The sequence below is a fragment of the Chelmon rostratus genome, chromosome 21 (assembly GCF_017976325.1).
Source record: "Chelmon rostratus isolate fCheRos1 chromosome 21, fCheRos1.pri, whole genome shotgun sequence".
Taxonomy (NCBI): Eukaryota; Metazoa; Chordata; class Actinopteri; order Chaetodontiformes; family Chaetodontidae; genus Chelmon; species Chelmon rostratus.
The window spans coordinates 20,681,514-20,701,349 of record NC_055678.1 but is presented as its reverse complement, the minus strand read 5'-3'; the positions used below and the strand labels follow the sequence as shown (position 1 = coordinate 20,701,349).

Sequence of the window (19,836 nt, the reverse complement as noted above, 5' to 3'; positions counted from 1 at the left end):
GCCATCTTTCTCTCCCTGTTGCAGGTTGAATTAGTTTTTTTGAAGACTGACCACATTGACCAAACTGGTAGCTGGTGTTCATTGATATTCACTTGTTGTTTATGTGAATGCGTTAACAGTAGGATGCGAGTAATTATGACCATAGAAACACAGGAACCATATATACATACATATTGTAAATCAGTGGTGGAAGGAGTTCTCAGATTAACTTCAGGAAAAATGTCATAATTTTACTTAAGTCAAAGTACAAAAGTATTAGCGTAAAAGTAAAGTATAAAAAATAAAACTACTCATAGTGAGGAATGGCCCATTTCAGAATAATGTATTAAATTACTGCTGTATTAGTAGATGAACTTTAATATTGCAGCTGGTAAAGGTAAGGTTTTTTTACTGTATGCACTGCAGGGTAGTTTGTACGACACACATTATGCATTAATAATGACCACAAATTGCTGCAAATATAGTCTCAGGTGTTGTCTTTCAGAGACCAGAGAGTGCTGCAACTGTCTTTCTCAGCAGCGCTGGTACAGTCCTGCCAGCTCTCCTAAGTCCACCAAAGGCCCCCACCTCTGTGATGATGAATCAGACCAAAAGAGGGCAACAGGTTAGATGAAAAGATGAGTTATGAATAATAATAAAAAAGAGCAATAAGGACATTTGTATTTAATTTTTTGCATAATTATTATTATTGCTCTAATTTTACATTTTAGATCTTTGAATTTTATTTGTTGTGTTTTCTGCTTCTTTTTCTGCTTTAAATTAATTTGGGGCTTTGTCTGGCTCTCTATCTAATATGTGATATCATATATTCTAATTGCTGTGACCAGTGGCTAATCCCATTGTCCTCTGAATATGAATACACTGTTGATGTGGGTTGTGGACAGTGACTTTTTTTAGATTTTATGTGATTCTTGTGTGATTCTTCTACAGAAGCTGAGATGGCTGTACTTGCAATTTTTTTTTTAATGCTGTTAACTTAGATTACAAGTTAGTTATTTCATTATCACAAAATAACAACACTTGTTTTTCTCCTGGCAACAATCTAATTTATGTCCCTAACTCAAGAGAAGAAAAGGCAGATTTCTCAAGATAATTTATCCCAAGAAATCAACTTCAGGAGATTCGTAAGAGCGGACAATGACACACACTCACACTGCTCTGAGGGGCTGGTTTGGGAGTTTCAAAGCAAAGCATATAATCATTTTATGATACTTATTATAATTTGCCATGATTGACAAATATTATACAAATATGTATGTAATATAAGGAAAAACACTATAAAAAGACAGTTGTCAAACTAAACCTCACATAGCATGTTGCATTAGATCATACAGATCTGCAATAAATAAGTTTTGCATCAATATTTTTTGTGCGTCCAGTCCTTTTCTGCTAACATTCAATAAAAACACAGAAATTGTGAACCAAATAGCTTTTATTAATCAAATCATTAGTGGTTAAGCAATGAAACATTATACACAAATCAGTTACCAACAAAAGCAAGGAAACAGTTAAAGGTCCAGTATGCAGGAATTAGGTGACCTATTGATCTATTCAGAAATATGTTTTCATTACTGCAATTAAGAATCATGTTTTCATGTCTTTGTATCCACAGAGGGAGCGGGTGGTGGATTTATGAATCCTACTACAGTGAAGGGACGACCCGCCCTGTCTCTCTCGCTGCCTCACTCTGCCTCTCATTATCTTGTCCTGATATTCTTACCCCAACCCTAACCAATCATCACTCCTCGTGCCCAAACCTAACCAGCCCAACTAACTAAGGCAACAAGTAGTTGCCAATCAGAGGCTCAGTCGGGCGGGTCATCCCTTTGCCATAGTATGATGGCCTGTCAGGCTTTTCAAGGCCACAGAAGGGGAGGGTGAGGTGTGGGGTACTTAATTGGTTGCAATCTGCAGCCTCACTGCTAGATGTCACTAAAGCCTACACACTGGTCCTTTAAGTGTGAACTACATTTTGTGTTCCACTGACATAGCCTCAGCTGCATGTTGTTACTGCTTTGACAGACATGGCATTGTTAATCCCCTTTAAATGGCTGAGCATTAAATGTCTGAATGAATTCTCTTCCACAATTGTGCATCAAAAAGCTATAATGCTTTATGCTTGCTGTGTAAGAGTGTCGAATTTGTCATTTGCTGCACTGTGAAATCCGTGCAAGCATAAAATTACTTTGCCCAAGAAGCTAGTCTGAATGCAGAAGGGGTGCAGGTAGCAAAAGGCAAGAGGCTCTCTGAAAATTACATGAAAATGCATGATGATCTGCATTAGCAGTGATTTTACATATATATATAAAAAAAAACACAAGTAAAACTGTGAAAGCTTGAAGTTAAACTTTTACAGTACAAATACTATGGAAATCTAGTAAGCTTTGGCAACAGTTATGTGAAACTGTGTATGCTCTTCCTTTGGATTCACAAATGTATTTTATGTCTGTCTCTGTTAGCCCTTTCACAGACCGCTGCCCTGTTCAGTCTGTACACCCCTTCATTATGCCGGTACTGGTTCCAGCCCCTCTACCCTGCCCAGGACTGTTTGGAAAATGCATAGCTGGATGGAAATTTATTTTGAGTATGCAATAAAAATGCAGTCAGAGCACAATATTCAAGAATGAAAAAAGTTTGTTCTTGAATTCATTTATGCAAGGCACTAATGAAATACCACCCGTAATGGTGAATATATAAAACACATTTATACATCTTGTTACATACAAGTAAATGTGGACAAAAAAGGAAACTTATATGGAGATATTTGAATGAAATGGTCATTTTAAAGAGAACAGTTGGACAGTTGGAGGAATGCACCTTTAATCTAGAGAAAATTATAGTGAGATGACAGGACACTAGGGGTCAGTGTCAGACCACAGCAATAACACACACTCTTGTTTTGAAGCTTAGTCCTGGCAGTAGACAGGACCTGAGAGGACACAAGTACGCGTCGCTGATGAGACACTAAACTTCTTCTACTAGAGGTTTGTGAGACATGCTGAAAGCATTGGTCCTTATCTCAGTTTATTTATGAAACACATCTTTAAATAGCACAGAACATGTTTTTAAGAAGAAAATCATGAGAAAAATTATCAAAACGAATTCCATTAGCGAGTGAAATGTAATGGACCGATGAATGAGCTGTCTCTGCCTTGTGTTTTTTCATGGGTTCTGGTTATACTTTGGGAACACTGGCAGTATAAGTTTGCATAAGAGTATCACATGAAACAAGGTGTGCTCAAAGGACAACCATTAGGCTACATTCTGTCAATAATGAAAAGGAGAGGACATTAACTTCCTGTCAGTTGTGATCACATATAAAATCATACACACTTATTTAACTGTGAGCTCATCAAAGCTGAGAAATTCCAACAGAATCACTGCGCTTCTAACTAATGACTAAATTAAGCAGAGTAAGATAACACTTCAGGATTTAAACAGCTGAACAACAAATGGGGTGGAAGGAATAATTTTGTGTCTGTGATATGTAAAATATTTTTAAAACACAAGGAATTTCTGGATAAGCACGAATATATACTCAGTGTGTGAATGAATAATTTGGCCAGTGGGAATCTGCTACCCAACAGTCCATAAGATCATTTTCTTTGTGTTCAACAAATACCAAACTGAAATGGACAGGAGGCGAGTCATTTCCACACTCTCATCCCACTAGCTGTGAGTGGTTAGCGTCTTGAATTAGAAAATTAAATGCTGACGAATTAGATTTTCTAACAGTGGGAATGATGTGTCCCCTCCCTTATGATCTCTTTAGTTTCACCTCCCTAAGTTATTTTCTTCCTCTTCCCATTTTCTTTCTTTCAGTTTTCATGATCATCTACACCGTACATACACAAACGGGCTCTAAACAAACCTTGAAGCGCCTTCGCAAATGCGGAAATATTTCCATTCAATTTTCATCATGTTTTTAGAGAACACAACCTGTAGTCAAATAAGATCATAATAAATTGTTAAATGATAGTTCAGTTTTTTTCCAACTTGGGTCTTATTTTTGCAGTTTAGGCCATCATTCCTATTGACTGATGAGATCTGGAAATGCCACAACCCATGGTCAGATTAACCTGCAAGGAGGCCCCAGTGAAAAACAAGCTTGGCACTGGGCACCTGCCGACCCCCAGTTCCTCCCACTTTATGTGTAGTGTGTGGGCCTGTGGTTTTTCTTAGGTAGAATACCCCTGGCTTTGCTCTGTGGTCATTTTTTGGCCACTTAAGGGCAGCACAACAAGCTGTAAGCACAACACTGGCATATTATCACCATATAAAGTTGATATGGTGAATGCGTTAGCAAACAGTTTTCTGTTTAAGGTATAGGTCTAGCAACATTAGCATCCATGAAGAGTCATGTTTGTGTCCACCTGGAAAATGTTTAGCCTATTTTTGAGCTGTGTCAAGTTGCACAGAGCAGATTGAGGCAGGAACCGGCATAGAAGATCTAGTTAGTTTTCAAAATAAAACATCTGGTGCGATTGTAAAAGAAGACAAAAAAAAAAGTTGGTAGAAGCACTAAAATCAAGGAAAAATGACCAAATCAATAAAAGCAAGTCAGCAAAACTGGGATGACAAAGTGCTCCGCTTCTGAAACACTCCCTGTGAGGTATGAAGCCATGCAGAGGACAGAACAGAACTGCAGTGCAGATGTGGCCTCATGGACCACATAGATGGCCCATTCCTGGTAGAATAAAAGCTTTAGTCTAATTTCTCTTTCGTTTAAAATCTAGCTAGGTCTCCACCTATTTGTAATTACAATACCCGGCTATGTAGCTGTCAAATGCTCCACTATGTTACCAGCTAGTCTCTAACGGTGTCTGTGTGCTGTTTGATGCTGAGCAAGTAGTGTACAATGGGTTTATCTGAGCCTGCTGCCTGCTGCTGTTGGAGATGAGGTTGATGAGATTAATGAGACTGAACCCCGAAAGAATGACTTGAAAGATGCAAAAACTCTGAGGCAGTTAATAATTTATCTGTGAGCTCTTCACTACCAGCAAGAAACTGATAGGATGATGGCCATTACAAAAATGAGACCCAAGTTGTAACTAACTGTAATTCTTATTTAGAAATATCAATACCCAGAATTTATTCAGTTTTTACAAAGAACCTCAGGGTTGGTACAAAGGATTTTCTTAGGATCTTGGCAAATTCCCTATTTTTAGTCTAGTCGCTGTCTCTATCTCTGTCTTCATTCTCATGCAGGACATCTTGGCTGTCCTCCTCTTCATCCTCCTCAGCCTCCTCCTCATCCCCTCCGCCATTCATCATCTCCATCTCAAGCTCCACACCGCCCTCCTCAACCTCCCCATCCACTCCACTGAAGGCCTCTGCATCTTGGGACACTTCCACCATCTCTGTGCCTTGGACCACCTCGACGGCGCCCTCGCGGATTTTCTTGACATGGAAGGTGAAGGGGGGCACCTTGTATACGGCAGTCTTAGACCGGGCGTAAACGACGTGGTCTGGCGTGAAGGCCTTCTTCATCTTGTCGCGTGATGTCTGGATCTTCTGCTTCCGCTCAGGGTTGACGCTCATGCGTGTTCCCAGCTTTCCCATCTTCTTCTCAATGTTGTGACGTGTCCTCTCCAGGTTTTCCTTGGTCTTCTGTTTGGTCTTCTCTAAATTCTCCTTGGTTTTCTGCTTGGTCTTTTCCAGGTTCTCTTTTGTCTTCTGCTTTGTCTTCTCGAGGTTCTCCTTGGTTTTCTGCTTGGTCTTCTCCAGGTTCTCTTTGGTCTTTGCTCTGGTCTTATCCATCTTCTCCTTTGAGAAGACCGTCTTCAGGGTTTGTACACGCTGCAGGCTGCTGCGCTTAATGCGCTCGGCACGAGACTCCTCAATGGCCTCCTCAATCTCGAACCCTTCCTCATCTGACGAGAGGTCCACATGGGGCTTGTCTGCCTTTTCCTCTTCTCCTTCCTCTCCGGGCTCTTCCACACCTTCCTTGAGCTCTAGCAGGCTGCCTCCTCTGCTTCCCGACACCGACTCAGAAACCTTCATCGATTTAGAGACGCTGAGTTTTGAGGGAACCTTCACTTCATCCTACAGGGGGGAGAACATAGAGAACGTTAATGCTATTTACTGTGATACATGGGACTTCAGGCAGCATGAAGAGAGCGCTGTTGAAATTTTAGTTTTAGACATGAAATTATGGTCGAGAATGGCCATCAAAAACGTAGGCTGAGAGACATCTGTTTTGCAAACCACAAAAAGTTACAAATATAGTATACATTGTTGAACGAACTGGAAGATCACAGAGAAAAATCTTGAGATTTGACACAGCTAGAACATGATTAATGCTAATGTTGTGTGTTGAGTTGATGGACTTGTAAAGCTGACATGTTTGATGCTATAAGAATTTGGCTGAGCTGACGTAAATGCATCAAGCAGTCTGGCAGAAATGTAGCATCACCGTGGGCGTGTTTGCCAGTGTTATCATCTGGTTAGGCCAAAATGCCTTTACAGGGATATAAAAAGAAGAATTTACCAGTGCCCAACTGAGTTCACGACTAAAGCAGCAACAGGATTGGAACAACCATAAACATAACAATGACATATTATCACCTTATAAAGTTGATAGGGCTAACGTGTTAGCAAACAATTGCCTATTTATGCATCCAGCAGACATGGAGGATTATTGGCATTTATTTAGAGTCGTGTCTGTGACAACCTTATAAATCTAAGTTCAATTTTCACTCTACCTTTTGCTCTTGTTTGGCCTCCGTCAACTCCTGACAAAGAATTTTTGGCAGTGCAGCTGCTAAATGGTCTGCTGTGCGTGTTTGCTCTTTGGGTGGTGGGCAAGTAGTGTTCATTTGAGACTTCTCAATGATTCAGCTGCATGCTGCTGTTAGAGTGTCCTAAAATTGGTGGGATTCAGCCAAAAGAGAAAAGTTTTGGGCTGTGAAACGAACAATGATGGAAAAGATTATAAGAAGCTCTTTCGAGCTAAGGGTAACTGTAGAGTAAAACCTTTATGTTACAACCTACGTGGTCCTTTCATCAATAAAAAAGTTCGATTTGTGCAGCTTTAGAGTTAAAATTAGCTTTAGGCTCATCTAAAGGTAAATGCAGTCCTTAGGCCGAGGTTAAGCAGGAGCATTAGAATTAGGGTTTGGTTAGCTGAATGTTAGAAACTGGCATACGCAGTGTCTTTTGGATAGTGGTATTGGTAAAAATGAATGGAATGGAATGTCCTCACAGTTATTAGATGCTTGTGTGTTTATTTGTTCATGTTCCCTTTGTATTTCTATGTGCACATGAACACACAGGCCAACTGAGGTGAGGACCGGTGGTTAACTACACAATAGAGGCATGAGAGGATGGCCGAAACAGAGATACATTTGGCAGAAGGAAATCTGTAACAAGACTCCAGGGCTCACTCTTTTATGTCATACCAGACATGACAGAGAAAAATGTCTCAGAGACAAAGGAATGAAAACATGGAAATGGAAATAGGTTGGAGGGGTGGTGGTGGTGGTGGTGGTGGGGGGGGGGGGTCTTCTGTTAAAGCTGTAGGCGAAGTGTTGAAGTGTTATGCAACAAAATCACAGTTTGAGTGCACATTTGCACATACCCTTCTGCTCACATTAATAAGATATGCACACTTTAAGTGTGTGTATAAGTACACACACTTTAAACAGACTGTGTACACACACATACACACAGAAACACACACTGGCTCGATGAAGAGGGGGGGACAGAGCTCCAGGGGGTTCCTGTCAGGATCAGGGTGAGTTGAACTTTTGTTGTCTAATCATGTTTCTGTCTGTGTGCAGGCTGACACATGCTCAGAGTCTCCCTCACAGTGCATTCACCCAGAAACATTACCTGTTCACAGAGACACAACCACCGCAAGAGAGACATGTATGAGAGCCACAGGAAGAGAAACCAAATATGGGGAGAAGTAATTATTTTGCATACGCAAGTCTCAAGTGTTGCTTTACATTTCTGACTCAAGGTAGATATTAAGTCACTCCAATGTCAGCGTGACGGAACGAGTTACTGGTGTTAATGTGTAATGGTAATGTAATGGTCTTCTTATGTCAAGTCTGAAGATTCATGACAGTGAAGAGAAAACTCACAGACTGGATATCCACTGGAGATCTGACTCTTCATTGTAATGGCCAAGCCTGGTCCTATTGTATAACACCGCCAACATTTGGCCACATGATTCGTTCATAGATTCAAATAGATCTGGTACTTTGCCCATTGACTGCTGTTTCCCCTGGCTGGAGATATTGTCGACCAATTCAGTGCTTTATGAACAGGATTAAGAATGGCGATGTTATCCTCCTAAATGGCTAACAAGCTACCAAGTTGCATTACTAAAAAAGGCAACAGAAAAATGGCCTGTGAAAAGCATCGATTGATTGATTGATCAAAATGTTCTCAGAAAAATTCTGTAAAATTTCGTATAAAGGTTGCAGCAACAGGATGGACCCATTCCATTTCATGCACTCCATGAGTGCACCACTAGTACAACCCACAGAATGTTCACATTTCTAAACAAGATATCCATACAACTTGGTCAGGGGTTGAACCCTTTTGATTTTAATGACCTTATTACCTTTCCTCTCGCTCCCCCTCAGAACAAAGTACATGCAAGAAGCAGCTCCATCATTGTGGGTGTAATAAACCTTGCAGCCTCCAAGGCCTTCTTTGGCTTTGGATGTTCAGTTTTCTTACTTAAATGTTTTGCTCAGCACAGCAGTTTTTACATCTCCTGTACAAAACACCACACGCAAAACACAAGTATGAGCTGAATCCGTTCACTGCCCTGATAAAACATTCCTCATTGCACCACTTTATGCTCTTCTCCTTTTTCCATCATCCATTCCTTCACTTGATTGGCCCTTCTATCTCCCATTCGCATTTTCTCGCCTTTCCTGATTTGCATTCTGGATAAGAAAGATGTTTTTTCTCTTTCCCTCATGTGGCCCCGCCACCTTGTAAATACAATGCTGCAGCTTGTTAATGAAGGGATGGAAAGTGGGCTGAGAGGAGGGGGTCTTCCTCTTTCCATCAGGCAAATCCTCATCCAATTGGGCTCCTGAATGTCTGCACAATGGCCAAAACTTGTATGTATTGTCTTTTCATCTCCCTCTGTCCTGCGTTTATGATCAAAACAGGAACACAGCAGAGCCAGGACAAAGGACCACAGGGAAGGGGGGGGCTAAGGTGTGGAAAGGGCAGATATTTCTCTGCTGTCGCATGAATCGAGTAATAGCACAAGTGGGATGATGCTCCGGAGTCTTGGAAAACCATCTGTTCAGCAGGAAGATGATAGCATCAAAGTGTTGGCTGGAAGGTGGAGGTATGAGAGTTGAGGGTGGGTGGCTGGGGGGGGACCTCATGTCTATTGTGTTCTGTAGCAGTGTGATGGTGGTTTTATGAAGGTATTGTGCTGTAGTATCTTGGGTAAACTTGACCTTGGATGAGGGATCTTGGCTTTCCTGAACAGCTGTGTTGACAGGCGGGGGTGCTGGAAAATACCTGCCTCGCTCAAATTCTTTACATCTTGTTTCAATCTCATGGACAATGCCGTGGGTGTTGTAAATCAATTAAGCGATGTGTGGTCCAAGACTCTGACATGGCCTCCCAGCTTGTCACAAGAGCTCTTATTAAAGGTGGATATTAGGCTTCATTGTTTGCATGCAGCCTCTTCTGGTGAGAATATGTCATTTATTTTCAAGGATAACAGAGTTTCCTGTCAAGTCTTAAAGGGATATTTTGGAAGTTTGGCTTTTGCTGCTTATGTAACGGGTACCGTAGCAACGGCACCGTGGTTGACAGATATTCTCCTGTAACACTGGGATGCAGGAGAGAAACAAGGAGACAGCTAGTTATGTCCAAGGATCTTGCAGCAATTTATTAAAGTTTCTTTATGATCAACATGCTCAGTGTTCAATGTCCTTTAAACATTTCAATGAATTTCAGTGTCCATGTCAATACAAAACAAATTATGTCCTTCAGTACAAATCCCATAGCAAAATAAATCTCTTTATCAAATACATGTTCACTTACTGTTCGGCTTAGTAGTGTTTTTAACTATTTATCACAAATGAAATACATAGACAATGGTAATATTAACCAGCTTAATGTGAAAGTTACTTTTTAACTCCTTATGAAAGTATTTAACTTCGTTTTAAATCAAGACAGTACTGCATATCACCTCCAGAACTGTTAAGTGCTTAAAATAAACCAAATTTCATTTCAACAGTCACCTTTTTTCTTCCTGAACTCACTGAGCAATAAACCATTTTAAAACTAATGGTGGGGACCTTACAGACAGCAAAATAAACAGTACACATCAAAATTGTAAGTTTCAAAAGTACTACTGAAGTGTATGTTCATGTGGGAGAAGTGTGTGTGTGTGTGTTAAACTGGCTGATTCCTACTGCCATGCACGCCATGCGTGATCACTGCACTGTTGTTTTGCTAGGTTTTGCCTGTGTTTCAAACGTACATAAACACAATTATAAAACGTCTCATTCAAAGACTACTTAACTCAAACAGTTCACTACCATCCCAAATACATTTCAGCATGGCTAGTTTTCATATTTAGAGTGCTTTTGTACATTTACCGACCTGGGATGCAGGAGAGAAACAAGGAGACGGCTAGTTATGTCCAAGGATCTTGCAGCAATGAAGCAAGACGCATACAAGACGCTAAACCCATCACCCGCCCTCGCCCCCTGCTGGTAAATAGAAAACTCAAACCAGTGCACAAGTAAATGTAAAACTCTTGGGGTACTTATTCAAAAATAATATACAACAATTTGTATCCAAAATAAAAGACAATGATTTTTTTCTTATTCTTTCCACAACACAAATGTGACACTTTTGTGGTCGTCACACTTGCATTTCACTGCTGAGAGTGAGTTGGCCTACTTAGAATAAAGACTGGAAGCAGGGGGACACAGTTAGCCTGGTTCTCCTCCTCCTACACTATGGAACACCTCCAGAACCCAGCTCCCCCTCCAGAAAAATGTGCCCAGAGGCTGCACTGATCATTAAACTTATAATATGCAAGTCCTACATGGAAACAGGAAAATTGCAAATGTAATCAAAATGAGTCATTTTGTTTGGTGTTCGACAAGCCGATCAACTGGTTACAAAATCATGACAGATTATATGTAAAAGCATTGTGGATCGGATCTGAAGTTCAGCTGCACCCAGTCAATTGAAGCAAACTAAGTGGCTCAGTCATGTCTGGGTTTGGCTGCCTGTTGATACTGAGCCTTCTGTACATACCCTTTTTCTGCTGAATTCTCATTAACTACAGGTGGTGGTTCATTACATTAAATTGATGTCTGTTGTATTTTAGCAGTGCAAATTTTCAGTTTATCAAAATACCCATTGACATGTTGTGATTGTGGGACTTGGGGTCTGTGGCCATGGGGCTGTTGCCGGATTGCCCAGTCAGTAATCCAGCCTTGTCTCACATGGATCTTATTGGGAATAACAGGGGTCTCAGGGACAGATGTTAGAATGATGGCCACCTTGGACCACAGAGAAAAAAAACCCCTAAAATAAAAGAGCCTTGGCCAGACCAGGCTGGAGTCATTTTAGGCTAATGTAATATTTTCTAGCTAACACATAACCCAGAAAAAAAGGTAAATAATATAGCTGAATCCCATTCATTTTTAAAATCTAGTGTGGCCGGACTGTTCTCTTATCTTTGATGAACAAACAGGTCATGCAAAGGCCAGGCTGCCAGAGAGGAGTGCAGGAGGTCACAAGCTAATGTGTTTGCATAAGAAGGATACAACAGAAGCTGCTGCATAGCAAGGAATTCTGTGCTGTGTGCATGTGTGTGTACGTGTGTCCAAAGTACATGGAAAGACTGTATGGGGAAGTTCACGCATTCGCCTTGGTGTGTCGGCTTCCTGACCCTCCTAATTTAATGGGACATTGTTCTTCCACGAGGCTGCTGCACCAAAGACAGGAAGGTACACTCAGAGCCATGGAAAATAGAGGAACGAGGTATGTAATGGCTCTGAGTAGTGTGTGTGTGTGTGTGTGTGTGTGTGTTTGCATGTGTGTGGATGTGTAGTACTCATGTTGTGGGGACACACTGCGTGGACTTGCCTGCCTTATGGAACGCAAACCATTGGATTGGGTGAAGACATGGGTTAGGGTTAGTCAAGTAGCGGTTATGGTTATGGTTAGGGTAACTCTTCAGAAAATGAATGTAAGTCTATGTCTAATGTCCCCAAAAGTGATGGAAACATGAATCTCTCTCTCTCTCTCTCTCTCTCTTTCTCTCTCTCTGTGTGTGTGTGTGTGTGTGTGTGTGGCAGTGGGACTACATTTGGCCTTTACCACTTGCAAAACATAGATAAGGAGATAATTTTTATATCTGGTTTGCACTTCAGTTGCAAAATAACAGTCAAGAGGCAACTTAGTTGCAAAACTAACTAAATCACAATGTGAGTGTGTGTGTGTCTGTGTGTGTGTGTGAGAGAGAGAGAGAGAGAGAGAGAGACAGACAGACAGACAGAGAGAGACAAAGAGTCAGTGTGTCCTGGAGCAATGGCAGTAGTTGTCTCATGATTTGTTTCATCATAATATGTGGCTGCGCTCTTTATCTCTTGTTATGCCCTCATGTTGTTTTGAGTGTGTGTGTGTGTTCATGGTGCACTGGGTTTCTGTAACCGCTGCTGTGTTCCACTCTCCCACCACTAATAACACACGCGCACACACACACACACACACACACACACACACACACACACACACACACACACAAACATGCACACACACACAAGCTACACTGTTGCATTGTTGACATCAACTTTCCAACTTGTTCTTTCTTTCTTTCTTTCTTTCTTTCTTTCTTTCTTTCTTTCTTTCTTTCTTTTTTTCTTTCTTTCTTCTTTTCTTTCTTTCTTCCTTCCTTCCTTTCCCTCCCCAGCCTGTCAGCACTGGACATGCTGCATGCAGTGACTCATGGCTAGTGGAAAAGTCATTCATATGAGAGGTGTTTACAGTGCTTTTACTCTGGCTCTCTCCATACCACCTACCACCCACTATGCATGTGTGCACTGGCACTTGAAGACTCACATGTTTCAGCTTTCTGGCATAATACATTACAAGTTATATAAAAATCATTATATATATATATAATATATCATGGTTATTTTCCCTTAGGACTTGTCTTTACATGAAGTGCTGAGTACCTAAATTGTGAGCACATTAAAGAGCATGGTCACATCCAAGCTAGTATCCCAGTCTGGAGTCTTATTCCAACTGTTTTCCAACTAAATGATTGCTAAAAATCTGCCAAAATTGCTAAACAAATGCCCAAATATATATTATATATATATATATATATATATATATAATATAATTTATATATAATAAACAGACAATACAAATTAAGTCATGAATAATTGCAACATCGTGCTTCATCATAATTTTTCAGTGTAACATAATTAGAAAACAATAATTCATGTGTTCACAAGTACGCTAGAATGCAGGTAGGAGGCTACGTCGAACAAATGCAACTATTAAACTGTTCTCTATCTCTGCCCTCTGCCTTAGAAATAGGGAAATAACGATGAGACAGCTCAAATAAGAAAAATAATAGGTTTCATCTTGACACTATGTCAGACTTGTGGGTGGAAAACTGCCTGGCAGAATTGCCCCCGGTTGGTTTTGCCAGGTGACAATTCCAATAAAGTTTTTTCAAACATGACCACTGCTTCCTCAACAATGTTGACAAAACTATGGAACGGCTGAGATCAGCTGGCTGATGCTCTGTGTTGTCAGCACAACGCAGTGTCTCTCTTTTCATGATGAGTGTGCATGGTGACTTCTGTGCCGCTGTCCCCCCTGCTGCCACGCAGCACAGCACAAGCCATTAGGCCCGAGCCCCGACACTTTTCGTTGGAATACACCTCATTTCTGTTTGCCAGTGTAAAGGTTGTAGTTGTTTCTTGTATGTTAACAGGTGTCGAATAAAATAAAAAGAAGTGCAGCTTGTGTTGCTTTTTGCCACAGTGTCTTTCTTTGTATCACCACTAGGAGTTGTCTGCTGTTTTAAGGGCCATACAAGAAGTTTTGCATATCACATTTACAGAACAATAAATTGTGTATCACGTACAGCTTTCTCTGAATTTATTGGTCTCCATTCACTTCTCTACAGTATGAAACTTGCTCAGTTGTGTAAGCCATCAAAGTGAACATCAAGGCTGCATTCATTCTTCTCACAGCTGCATTGTTCTTAAAGGGTCATTCTTTGCAGACATTTCACATTAATGTGTACTTATACTGCATAACTATGCAACAATATTGTAACACTGCCAAAATGTAATGCAGAATTAATGTTCGCTAATGGATTGCAAAACTCAACAATACCAGACAGATGTTAATGGAAAGCAAAGGCTAGCATTCAAAAACAGTCAGCAAGAATGTAAAGTACACATGAAGTACTTGCTACCACATTGATCTGATTATTTAAACACGGCCTGTTTTGTTCTGTGGTAATCAGCCCATTGTATAAGGAGGCCTGCGGTGTCCTGATATATTAACAACAAGCAGAAAACAGCTGCCACCCTAGTTTGCATTTGGGCATTGTACATCTTCCCCTCGTCCATTATTTTTAATGTCATCATCCAGACCTTCATGAACATTATCGCTTACATATCACTCATCCTGTTTTCCTGTCTGTGCCTGTGTGTTTCCGTAAAAGTCTCCTTTCAGAGATGTTCAGGATATTTTAAATGGGCATATTTGCACTTCCTGGGTGTGGCCAGCGAGCCACTGTAACTATCAACCAGCACAGGGAAACCATGGTAGCAACAACAATGCCCGAGCAGTTACCTCAGCCAAGTGCATGTGTATACGTCCTGTCTCAGACTGACAGCTGTCGTGTATTGTGTCTCATGTATTGTGCACATACATAAATTGGTATTACAGTTTGGTTTCACTCCGGAAAGTATACATTTTTGGACTTGCATAAAGTCAGAACCAAATGTTTTCAATTTTACTGCCTCCACTTGCAGTAAAAACATTTTGTTGTACTCGTCTCTCCATGGTAACAGTGGTGAGACTGACTGGAACTATAATCTTTCCAGATGAAAGGAAAAAGACGTTTCATTAAAAAACAGACGAGTCATGGAGCAGGCCTGCTACTGCTGGAGGTATGTGTGTGTAAGTGTGCGTGTGTGTGCGTGTGTGTGTGTGTGCGTGTGTGTGTGTGTGCGCGTTGATACACTTGAGTAGGTATGATCATATGAACGTGTGCTTGTGTAATGACAGTCTTTCTATGTGTGTGTGTTTGCATATGTGCACTTCTTTAATTGTACCTTTGTGAATGCGTGCGTTTGTGAGTATGTCGTGTGTATGTGTGTGTCTGTGGGAAAAAGCTCACCATGGAAGCTTTCCACTCTAAGCTCACACTGCACCTACTCATCAGCCCTATGTACAGAGAGAGAGAGTGAGAGAGAGAGGAATCCCGCTGTAACACACCCCTCTCTGTTTCTATTTTCCTGTTTAGACTCAAACCACCAAGAACTCCCCTACTGCTGTGGAAAAGCCAGATGTGTGTGTGTGCGTGCACACACTGTACCTGTGTGAGCAACACACACTGTACTGTGCAGTGCTGTATGAGTGCACGTTCCATTACACACACAAACAGACAATGAGGGGATTTTCCAGTAAATGTCGGAAAGCAGGGAATCCTCATGATACAACCGCTGCTGCAGAGAGGAACCGAGGCGCTCAAAGAAGCAAATGAGGACATCGAATTTCCTTTTCTGGAGCCAGCTCACTTCAGTTGAGAAAACAATCTCACCACAAAGCCCGCTCGGAGCTGTTCTGCTCTTCTGATGCTCATCAGTTTATGGAGTTTGCCAAGTTGCCATGGAAACGTAGATGTAATATTTCCTCTCCAGGAACTTGAAGGACTTCAATGAATCAGTCGTGTGATGTAATATGATTGAAAGCTCCAGAACAGAACTGAGTGACTAACCTCAGGTCACTTAACTTGGGCACTTTCCCACTCACGCTACATGAGCTCCAGAAAGCACACAAACAAAAAATGACTGAATTGCCGCCTTCCCGTTGTATGCCTCCACCAGCCAGTCAATTTGCAGTTTACATCTGTCCAGACTCATGTAGTATACTGTATGTAGTGAAGACTTTTAAGGAGTTTAATAACATATATGGAGTGTGTTTCTGGTTATCACTAATATTGACGTGTATGACTCCAGTGAATAATGTCCAGTGATGTCGTCTTCACTTAGAGACTTATTTTTCCAGAGGGGCTCAGAGGACTGAGCTTCATCACATGGTGCAACAACAATCACCTGAAGTACCAGCAGAACCAATGAGCTTGTGGTGGACTACACTGCTTTACATGCCACGACTACAGGTAAGTGAAAAAATAAGCTTGTTTGTTGATGTTGATGTTTTTTTGTTATGTAGGTGGAGCAACCCCCTTAAACTGACTGGACACCACGCCTATCCAGCATGAACGCATTGTACCGGTCAGATTTAGGAGTACACCCAAACAGAATGTCTTTGCTGCTGTCTTTTGAAAATGTGACTCTCTTTCTGCCTTTAGTCGTTCATGCAGCTGCTACGCCATGATTGCCGGTCTTCACAGATTCATCACCTACATCATTTCATCATCATCATCATGTGGCTACAGCGCAGGGCAGACACCCCTCCATTCACCCCAAAATTCCTCTGTAGAGTTCAGCACCAAAGACTTTATGTGAACATTAATCACGTGTCATATGCTATAATGAACTTTTTTTTAAATATTGTTTTCTGTCTTTCCTGATTGACGTATTTATCACTCCAGTGAGCACACTCTGTCTGCATCATCAGTAACATTAGTAAAGGCCTTGCTGATAGGCCTGTTAAGTTAAATGATATCTTAACATCCATCATACAGTATAAGAGATGGTTTACTCTGACTGGTTGATGTTGTTTTCTAACTAAAGTCTGTATTATCCATCTGATATATCAGTCTAATCCTTATGCCCACCCAGTCACACCGGCTCTTTTAGGTGATGGATGTGTAGGCATGTATTGCTTTCAACAGTCAAGGGACTGTGTGTGTGTGTCTTTAGTACATTTCTCACGTGAATGCCATGGGAAAGAGTGTGATGGTCACACAGCATAAAACTCTGGGGAGAGAACTCCATGCTCTCCTCCTGTTTTCCACTCGTCCCCTTTAATCACAGACATGGGACCAGGCAGAGAGAGAGAGATTGCTATATAAAGTGATGGCATGCCGCAGGTCCCTGAGGGGGGAGAGAGAGGGATGAGTCACCAGGCCTCTCGTTGCACTGGAGCACAGCAGAAACACTCTCTTTCCTCCCTTCCCTTTTTCTTTTTTGTCCTTATGTTTTCTTTCTCTCTGCCTCGCTTTCATCTCCTTTCATTTTGTGCTCACTCCTTCCAGCCTTCATTCCTCGACTCCTTTCTTTGTTTCTCTCCACCTTCTGTGATGTCCTGACAGTCAGGGGCGGGAGAGTAAACTTAGACTCTCAGATCGCTGAGGAATGAGACAGATCAGCGTCATAGCTCCATGGCAACCAAACAAATATTCTGATGCCAGTTGTGTGCAAGATAATCTCACTGTTCTTTTACTCTGTTTCACTTGTTCCAAGAGGTTCACCAAAGAAAGCTGCTGGTTGCATGGCAACTAGTGGCAACTCGTGAGTGATGCAGGAAGTATGTTCGTCCATGCCGGTGCTGTTAGCTACGTCAGTGATTTTGGTGGACAAGTTGGCAGGTTAATGTGGAAGTGAGGTGGAAAAGCCACTCTGGAAAAAAATGTTGTATGTTTGAGAGGAAAATGAGGTTTCAGGAAAAATGGATCAACTTTTATTTCATCACCTCGGAGGAGAGATGAAGTGATCTGCCTTAACTGAAAACAGGGGAATCCTGTGCCAAGGAATTTAAGCGTCAACTCCATTATGAGACCAATCACAAATACGATGACCTGACTCCCTCAATTAGCATTCAGTCAGCCAAACTTTGAGAACCCCTGAAATAAAGACTTACAATGCTCAAAAATCTAAAACAAAGAACCTTTTGTCATTTTCACATTCCTGTTTGTGTACAAATCAAATAAATGAGAGATGAGATATGCCCTATGTGCAATCAGTAGGTTTTTTTATTTTTGAACTTCAGACAGGGCCAGGCTAGCTGCTTCTCCTTGCTCTCAGCCTTTATGCTAAGCTAGGATAACCAGGTAACCTAACCAAACTCCAGCACCATGAAATACTGAAGTATTCCCTCAAAGCACATTCATCACATCCATTGTTAATGCATCCATCACCTCCATCCTCTCCTCTGCTGGCCACATGTGTCTCCTTGCTATGTATTTCCTGCTACCTTCCTACCTAAAGGCAGCACGGCACGTTTCATTGTGTACTGCGGATGTGGAGCTTCAGACCACAGCAGTTTCGAAACCTCTCTTCTTTGTGAAGCTTTGTAGGGATACACACATGAATCTATCCTGAATGAGGATTCGCTGAAGTGTTTCCAAGGCTGCAGACACGCGTGTGCGAGGCAGCTCTGTGACGCTTTTATTCTCGCCTCTTTCAGCTCTCACAGCAAGACACAGCTTGCTGTTGTCGACTATCACTGCAGGTTGTTTTTATGACATACTTTTGTTCGTGGGTATTCTGATCATGTACTTTCATGCAGGAGCACAGAGACACACACACATATAGCCCGCCGGAGGATGCTGTTTTTAAGAAACCACTGTCCCACATCACCTACTGCATGACTGCGTGATACAATGTCCTTTCTGGAGTTAAAGCTCGAATTCTCCATATGTGGTTCAACAAACAAATTTTACAGTCATTGGCCTCTGATCAGTCCCAGTATGACTACCTTGGTGGAACAATTAATAGTAATGATATTAATAGATTAATAGTTGCAGCTGACTCTTATGTTTTGTGACCTTGACCTTACATACAGGCACTACACCTCTGCTCTTTTTTATGCTTTTTTATATTTTACACTAATGTACCTAATTCATGACTATTATTAGTGTTAACTTTTATGTGTTTATTATCATTATTATCATCATTGTTCCTCAACAGGGCAGGGGGGCAGGGGGCAGGGGCAGGTTGGACAAGTTCATTATTGGTACAGGTCATGCCACAGTATTGTATTGTCTCATGATGATTCCCAAAATGGCAATAAAATATATTTATTAAAAAAAGAAATGCAGCCCCACAGACAACACAATCCTTGTAGTGAGTAAACACAGAACGGCATCATTAATAACGCCTTCTGGATGGATGCTATGAACCGTTCCAATGGCATATCCAATGACAGCTTTCTGCAAACGCACACGATGAGCTAACTAATCTGAATTTTTACATTTTACTTGTACACTTTGAAGTTCCATCACAACCTTTGGCTCAATTCTACTAAAAAGGCTTTGGCTGTGGGACGAGCAGCTGAAGCTTTGCAGCTTCTCTGGCCCTCTCTGGGTCTATGTACAGTTCCCCACGCTTGACTAACAGGGATGACAGCGGTCGTTCCCATGGCCACCCCGTGTTACTCCTTCCAATAACAATGGAGGAGGTTGGTGTTTATGGACAGATTTATGGAGCTGCAGAAGAAATGGCTTCTTCCTCGGCTGTTTGCTCCTGTTCTCTCTCGGTACAATGTATCCTTTGAGCGAATAGGAATGTTAGACTGCTGAGGGGCTCATTCGTACACGTGTATGGAAACTAATACTGACCACTCATTTTAAAAGGGGTACGGTGATTTTGTATTGCACTTCACAGTGTTTGGGGACATGTGCAAGAGAAGGCTAAACGGAGACTGTGATATCCTGTCTTGACCGTG

The 19,836-nt window shown here is 41.5% G+C and overlaps 1 protein-coding gene across 1 annotated transcript in view; it reads right to left on the bottom strand.

Annotated features, from left to right (window-relative positions):
• Nucleotides 1–1,420: 1,420 nt before the first annotated feature.
• Nucleotides 1,421–19,836, bottom strand: part of LOC121625121 (caveolae-associated protein 1-like) — a 31,106-nt gene continuing 12,690 nt past the window's right edge. The window contains exon 2 of the mRNA XM_041963178.1: nucleotides 1,421–6,045. Coding sequence (XP_041819112.1) covers nucleotides 5,170–6,045 — 876 coding nt within the window. The 3' untranslated portion in view covers nucleotides 1,421–5,169. The remainder of the gene's footprint in view (nucleotides 6,046–19,836) is intronic.